Source organism: Pongo abelii, chromosome 1 (genome assembly GCF_028885655.2).
Source record: "Pongo abelii isolate AG06213 chromosome 1, NHGRI_mPonAbe1-v2.0_pri, whole genome shotgun sequence".
NCBI classification, from domain to species: Eukaryota; Metazoa; Chordata; class Mammalia; order Primates; family Hominidae; genus Pongo; species Pongo abelii.
The window spans coordinates 47,668,258-47,675,417 of NC_071985.2; the positions used below are offsets into that span (position 1 = coordinate 47,668,258).

The following is a 7,160-nucleotide window of genomic DNA, read 5'->3' on the forward strand; positions in this document are numbered from 1 at the left end:
ACGTGAAGGTCCTACTCTGTCACAGTTTTGCTCCTTTTCTTAGAATTCTCTTCAGTGTTTGGCAGAGTTAGTTGACTGGAAATGGGGCAACTCCACTCTTCCAGTCTCAGCTATGGCTAGGGTAAACCTGCCTCCTATCCCAGACTACAAAGCATTTTTTCATTGGCACCAGGTTGTTGATTCAAGGATAATTAATTCTGACTGGCATCACCTTGCATACATTTACACATCATTTCTCGGAGAAACTAAAAAACCTTAATATGTAGATCTCTTCCAGCTCCCAGCTTCAGGAGAGAGGAGACTGGACTCCAAACCTCAGATGACTTGGAAACCCTCTTTCCTAAATTGTGAAGCCAGGCACTCCAGGGCTCCAGCTCCCACCTCTTGTCCCCACCCTCAAAGAGAAAGAGGATTTGTACCTGTGGTCTCAGCTCTGTCTCTACCAGCATCAGCAGCCCCTCCCTGTCTGGGTCTGATCCAGGGGCAGACATGTGGGCCCCATGAAGATTTCACTGGGAAGGGGAAAGTTGTGAATCTAGGGGCAGAGCTCTACCCAGGGGAATTTCTGACCCTGGCCCCAAAACCCTGGCCCAGGAGCTCTTGCCTTCCTGGCTGCGTGACAAGAGATAATCCTCAAGAGTATGTGGGTGGCAGAAGGCCCTGGGGGCATGGTCAGCACAATGGCCATATCCAGAACCAAGCTGGGCTGCAGGAGCGCAGAGGTCTGAGGGGGCAGGGCAGGAGAGCAGGGCCTGAGGCTGCAGTGGGGCTGGAGTACCTGTGGATGGGGAGAAAAGGAGGGCTGGGCTTACAGGATACTTGGATAAGGGGCTTGGAGAGGGGAGGGGCTCTTCATTGGTGGGGCTTTGCCAAGCTGAGCTGACACTTTTCCCACTTGAATTAAAAACAATAAAACTTCCTTCCCTGGATCTGTCACCAGACAAGTCCTGAGAGCACAAGGACCATGACCCCAGGGAACAAGGAGAAGGAAGACAGCCAGGCAGCTCCAGAGGTGGGGGGCTCTTCTAGGCAATATTTGTGGGAGGAGGGGGAGAAAAGGTCATATCCCCCAATGTGGGGCTCAGTGGGGGTCACAGACATGGGCCTGGGGACTGGCGATCCAAGCAGCTGACAGAAGCACCTTGCACCAGATTCTTGGGTCACCCAGTGTCTCTATCTGGCTCCTAGTTCTAGGATCTCTAATCAGGAAGGAAACTACAGGACTGACAGTTTCACGTACATACTATTTCACCCTCCTGACAGCCATGGGGTATTATCCCCATTTGATTTATTTATTTATTTATTTATTTATTTTTATTTATTTATTTAGAGACAGATCCTGGTTCTGTCGCCCAGGCTGGAGTACAGTGGCGCAATCTCGGCTCACTGTAACCCCAGCCTCCTGGGTTCAAGCGATTCTCCTGCCTTAGCCTCCTGAGTATCTGGGATTACAGCGCCTGCCACAATGCCTGGCTAATTTTTTTTTTGTATATTAGCAGAGACAGGGATTCACCATGTTGGCCAGGCTGGTCTTGAACTCCTGACCTCAGGCGATCCACCCGCCTCAGCCTCTCAAAGTACTGAGATTACACGCATGAGCTACCACGCCCGTCCTATCTCCATTCTATAGATGAGGACACTGAGGCTTGGGAACCTTTGGAGACATGGCCAAGGTCAGAAAGTGGTGGGGCCCAGAATGAATCTAAGGGTACCTGAACAGGAACTGCCTTTGTACAGTCAGCAGTGCCTCAGCTGTTGTAGAGCTGTTGAACCCTAGCAGGGAATATCTGTAGTGCAAATGAGGATCTCTTCAGATCTGTGGCGAAATTCACCTCATTGTCTTTAGGAAGCCTTTAGGAAGCCAGGAACAGTCCACCTTGGTCTGCTTGTGGATGAGGGTGAGGATGGTGCTGTTCTCCGGTGCTGGTGCTGGCCCTCCCCTACCTTTGGAATATGGAGTGGGCAACAGTCTGGGCCCAGCTGAAGGCGGTGTTCCTGGAAGGTGTGGATGGGTCCAATGATGCGACTGATATGAGTTATGTCTTTACAGCTTTAATCCAGCAGGCCAGAGATCTGGCCAGTGGGGCAGCCAGAGAGGAGGGCTACTGCCAGCTGCTGATGGAACCTCCTTCCTCCCCCCACCCCAGCCCAGAGGGGACAAACAGTAGGGCCCCAGCCTTCCTGGCTGGGATCTTGGGAGCAGAGGGACTATTTGAAAACAGGCACTGTGACCCAGGCAGTCATCTCCCTCCCTTGCCCCAGTAAAAATAGCCCATAATTCCAAGTCCTCCCCCAACCCCTCATAGTTCTAGTTCAGCTCCTGTTCCATTTCCCTGGGGCTCTGTCCCCAGTAGGGCCCAGGGCTTGGCTTGGTCTGGGGCCTGGTGGCTGGAGGACTCCTGCCACCCCCAGGACCAGATGCAGGTACAGGATGAGGGCATCTCCCAAGGTTGGCATCGCTGAAGGGGCAGCAGAGACATGGCTGGTTCCTCAGGCTCCCGGGTAAGAGGGCTGTGGTGGCATATAGGGAGGAGGAGCTGGAAGCCAAAGAGACAGGATGAGGGTGAGTGGTGACATAGGTGGACGAAAAGTAACCCCTCTACCCCCGGGGCAGACAGGACCCATAGGGAAGAGTGGGCCTGGAGGTTTTGGGCTAGAGGTGGAGGAAGTCTGGGAGAGGGAATCTGAGAATGAGAGAGGCACAGGGGAGGTCGCAGGGCAAGGGGTGTGGGGAAGGCAGCAGCAAGGGGCTCCAGATTGCTTACTTACCTGCAGGGTTGTAGACTGGGGGCCCAGCTGGGTAGAGTGGATATTGGGGAGCAGGACCAGTAGGTGGGTACATGAAGCCAGGCTGTGGGGGTGCAGGGCCAGCTTTGGGGTCCTGGGGGTATGGGTATACTGGCTGCACTGGGATGCCTGTCATTGGAATCTCCTGGCCTAGATGGGGGAGAAGGATCAGCATTGAGAGACCCATCTCCTATGCGAAGCCTCCTCCTCCTGCCCAGGAAACCAAGGTAAGCACCCTGGTGCTGGCCTCTGGCAAGCTCCAGGCTGGCCATCTTTGCCTCCCACACCCTGCTTGGCAGAGTTAAGCAGGGAGCTGTGCACGTGGCCCCAGCTGGTCAATCTGTGTTTAGCAAGTTTGCTCCCCTCAGCAGGTTTCAGAGACCTCATGAACCAGGGAGCACAGCCCAGGGAATATCTCACTTGGGCAAGGAGGGGACAGCTCAGGGCTGGTATCCTGTAATCCAGCAGAGCTGCCACTAAGAGGGTCTTCTCCTAGCCCTTCCTTCCCACACTGATCTCCCGTATGGCATCACTGTCCCCATGTCCATCAGGTTGTGGCATATGTGCCTCACATGCCAACACTCAGGCACATATTTTGCCATCCACGCCAACACTCAGGCACATGTTTTGCCATCCACTGGAGCATTCTCAATTAATGTTCATCACTACAGACCTGACCTTGTGTACTTACTAAGAGTCATGTGCATGCATACACCCACTGCACCCACTATTGTTGACAGACTGCACTCCTGTACACATTTGAATCTTCATGTGTATGCACAGAAATGCACACACAGTCTGATGTTCCATATACCCCTAGGCACATTCTAATATTCACGGGTTTACAAGCGTTTTTCTGGGTTTTCATGCTGGCAGGTGTGTGTATACAGAAGCACATACTACTACAGAATTTACCCAATCCATGAACTCTCTGCTGCCCATTATGGGACTTAGCCCAGCCCATCTGAGGCCCATCTTGCCCAGTACTGGGTGTACCTTCAAATGGGCTCTGGAGCCGCTGGCGCCGGCGGTACAGGTAGCAACAGGAACAGAGGAAGCAGCAGATGGTGGTGGCAACCACAGCAACAAAGAGGATCACAGCTGAGGCGATGCCTGCTATGGTCTTGGGACTTTAGACAAAGAACAGGTCCTCTCACCTTCCAACACTCATAGGACGGAGTCCTCATTATGCTGGCTCCAACTCCTGGCCAGCAGGGGGGCCATGGCATGCTGAGATTTGGGGTTCCTTGTGGGGCTCTGCCCAGTCCCTGTGAAGGAGATCTTAGAGGACCTCCACTTCCCAGAAGGCTATGCTGCCTGGCTGGCTAGTGTGAAGCATACGGGGATTTGCAGTGCGCCCCCAACCATTGCTTTTATATCTACAACTTAAATGATTAGACATACAGCATAACACTGAAAGGAGCCTTAGAAATAATCTAGAGCCATTTTTTCCAAACCCCACTTCAATCAGAAGTCTCTATATCTATTTTATATATGATATATTAAAAAAAAAGTTTGACAACCACTAATTTGGCAAGCAATGACCCATAGAAGGCAAATGTCTTCTCCAAGATCACACAGCTAGTAAGAAGTGGACTTGGGAATCAAACCCAAGTCTCCTGCCTTTGTGCCAGAGCTTCTTCCACAAAGCTACACTGTCGTCCGGGTGTTAACCTTGAACCCTCCCTTCCCATGACCTGGCAGGACCAAAGGGAGGGCTCCAGAAAGAACCTGGAAACCCCTGGCCCAGCCAAAGCCTATGAAGGTAACTAACATGCCTTTTCTGGAACTCCCAGGCACCAGAACCTAAGCACCTAGCTCCGCCGCCAAGCTTGAGTCCTGGTGACTCTATTCAGCTAAGAATGTGGAGGTCGACAGTGGAGGAGGCAGGAGTCCGGGAGGGAGGAAGGGGAGGCCTCTGGAGAAAAGGATGGAGGAGGGGGTGAGGGTGAGGAGGCAGGAACCCACCTGAAGGCCAGGCAGTGCTTCTGCTGCCTCTCGGTGATGAGCAAGGTCAGGTCCCTGCAGCAGTACCGATGGTAGCAGGTCCCGCAGCAGAAGGTGAAGAACTCGCAGTTAAACCCCGGATGCCAGGAGCCATTCCGGTCCAGGTACCACAGGCAGTCCTCGCCGGCCAGCGCTGCGGCAGGGATTGGGGGTGCCCAGTGGCCACCAGGCCAGTTCATCCCCAGCCGCGCTCGGCCCCACTCCCCCGGCGGTCCCCAGCCTGCTGGCTCCCGAACACTGAGGGTTGCCCCTTATCTCCACCCTGAGGGTCTCAGCCCCAGGGCCCCAGAGGCCTCTGCCTGAAGCTGACCCTGCACCCCGGGATCAGCCTCCCATGGCCCAGCATCCTGGCGCTCCCTCTTCCCGCTTCTTGAGGACCCAGCAACACCCAAGGCTCCCGTGGCAGCCGGAGGGTCTCGGAGAAGCCCCGAGCCCAAGCCCCTCGGATCGGCCCCTCCCCTTCCTCCGCCCCCATCCCACCCCTGCCGCATCACTCCCCATCCCCTTACCCAGGGGAGCCCCCAGCACCAACAGAGCGATTGCGGTGAGCGGCGCGGCCCGGCGGAGCCCCGCGGGTGGCATGGTGGGGGCTGGGCGCGGCCGGGGTCGGGCCTCCCAGAGAAGGGACCGCAGGACCAAGCCGGCCAGCTGGGGCTGCGGCGGGGCCCAGCCCGCGGCCAGGCTCGGGCTCCTCTTCCGCCTCCTCTGGGGGTGGGACTAAGCGCCCCGCCCGCGCTAACCCAGCTGGCGCGGCTCCGCGCAGCGCCCAGGAGTCCACCCACCAGCGACGCCCACCTAGCCTCTGGAGCTGGGTGCCCCTCACCCAGCAGAGCACTGCCCTGCTCCCCCTGTCCCCGGCTCCGCGGTGGTTCCTCCCGTCCAAGCCACCATGGGCACTGCTGGCAGTTGGGCACTGCGGCCAGGGAAGCCTGGCTGTGTCCTGGACCCGCCCCCGGCCTGGGCCCAATCACTATGCTGGACTCCAGAAGCCCTGATCCTGGTGCCACCTCCGAATGCCCAGACACATGAGCCAACCCTGGAGGGACAGGGCTGGACCTTCACTTGTGGGGGACCTCCTCTGCCGCGTCCAGCCTGGGACATCCTGTCGGGGGCGGAGAGGGAAAGAGGCTGGATGTCACCCCGCCCTCATTCCCAGAACACAAGCACTCATTGAGAGGCATTCAGAGTGGCTTTGTCCCTAGCGGTGCCCACAGGCCTGGACCCTGCCAGCTGCACTGGCTCCCTACGATGGACCCTTCCCCCTTCAAGTGGACAGAGCTGGCATGCACCAGCCCATGGCCTCACTAGCAGGGAAGGCAGGCTGCTGAGGCCACCTGGGTCCCATCCAGTTAAACACTCTTCACAGTGAAAGCCCTTCACAGAGCAAGCCTGTACTGCAATAGCCACTGGAGCATAGGGAGGGCAACAGTTAATTTCAGGTGGGCAACAGTTAATCCCAGGTGGAGACAGTGTTTTAGGATGGGAGAGGTCAGTCTTCACAGGTTTATACTGAGTGCCAGTGACTATGCCCCATGCTACACAAGGTACCCTCCGAGGAACTGCAAATTAAGCCAGGGAGATCATCGAAAGCCTACCTTAATCCCCTGCCATGTACACCCTTTACACGCACTTCTGGGCTTCCACATCTACCTCACTGGAATCTTTCCACAACTCCATGAACTAAGCAAGGTTCGTCAGTGTTATCAATCCCATTTCACAGACTGAGAAACTAGGACTCATGGAGGTTAAAGAACTTGTTCAAGGTAATACAGCCAGTAAATGGTAGAGGCATCAGGAAGACCCAAATCTAAATCAGGGTTGATCCTCAGCCGCAACAGCAGACAGTGTAGATAGCGAGTATTTCTTGTGTTCTGGGGTAAGAGAATCAGGGCAGGTCCATGGAAGGCCCAGTAGAATCTTAGTAGGTTAGGGAAGGACAGCTGAAAGAGGAGCTACCCCATCCTGGGCCCCTGTGGGTGCTGGCACACCTACCCAAGAGAGCTGGAATAGGAGAGGATAGGCTCCTGCCCCAGAAAGTTGCTGGTAGCCTGATGGGCAAGAGCATGTCCTCACGCAGGACACAGTCATAAATGTAGCAGCAGGGACAAAGAGAGACGCCTCTGAATCTAGCACCACCTACTCAGTGTGCCCATTGCCATCCATCTCCTCTTTCCTACACTAAAAGCTCCATGACTGCAGGGACCACGTGGCTGTGTTCAATGTTGCCATCCATCCCTAGCCATCAGTGCTGTCATTGTTGGTTGAATCATCTTCAGATAAGGGGCTGTCTTTCCTGCCCAGGGCTGAATCTCCCATGTGTACCCTTGACCCCTGCTGATTTGTCTCTTCATTATCCCATCTCTTTA

The 7,160-nt window shown here is 55.4% G+C and overlaps 1 protein-coding gene across 2 annotated transcripts; it reads right to left on the minus strand.

Moving 5' to 3' along the window:
- Positions 1 to 2,032: 2,032 nt before the first annotated feature.
- SHISA4 (shisa family member 4) lies at positions 2,033 to 5,853 on the minus strand. Of its 2 annotated transcripts, XM_002809615.6 has the most exons (5): positions 5,304 to 5,853; positions 4,756 to 4,927; positions 3,784 to 3,917; positions 2,770 to 2,937; positions 2,033 to 2,537 (listed from the first exon to the last, which is right to left on the minus strand). In XM_002809615.6, the coding sequence occupies exons 1-5, from the start codon at positions 5,374 to 5,376 to the stop codon at positions 2,491 to 2,493; spliced, it is 594 nt and encodes a 197-aa protein (XP_002809661.1). In that variant the 5' UTR covers positions 5,377 to 5,853; the 3' UTR covers positions 2,033 to 2,490. The 2 variants fall into 2 exon arrangements, with proteins under 2 accessions (XP_002809661.1, XP_009237636.1); XM_009239361.4 differs by lacking the exon at positions 3,784 to 3,917 and having other exon boundaries at positions 5,304 to 5,687.
- Between the last annotated feature and the right edge of the window lie 1,307 nt (positions 5,854 to 7,160).

Bases quoted from the DNA above. Each gene is read 5' to 3' on its own strand.
- SHISA4 (XM_009239361.4), bottom strand. From the start codon at position 5,376: ATGCCACCCGCGGGGCTCCGCCGGGCCGCGCCGCTCACCGCAATCGCT. The intron at 4,928-5,303 runs GTAAGGGGATGG...TCCCTGCCGCAG, and splicing joins GGTGCTGGGGGCTCCCCTGG to CGCTGGCCGGCGAGGACTGC. The intron at 2,938-4,755 runs GTGGGTTCCTGC...TCCCCCATCTAG, and splicing joins AAGCACTGCCTGGCCTTCAG to GCCAGGAGATTCCAATGACA.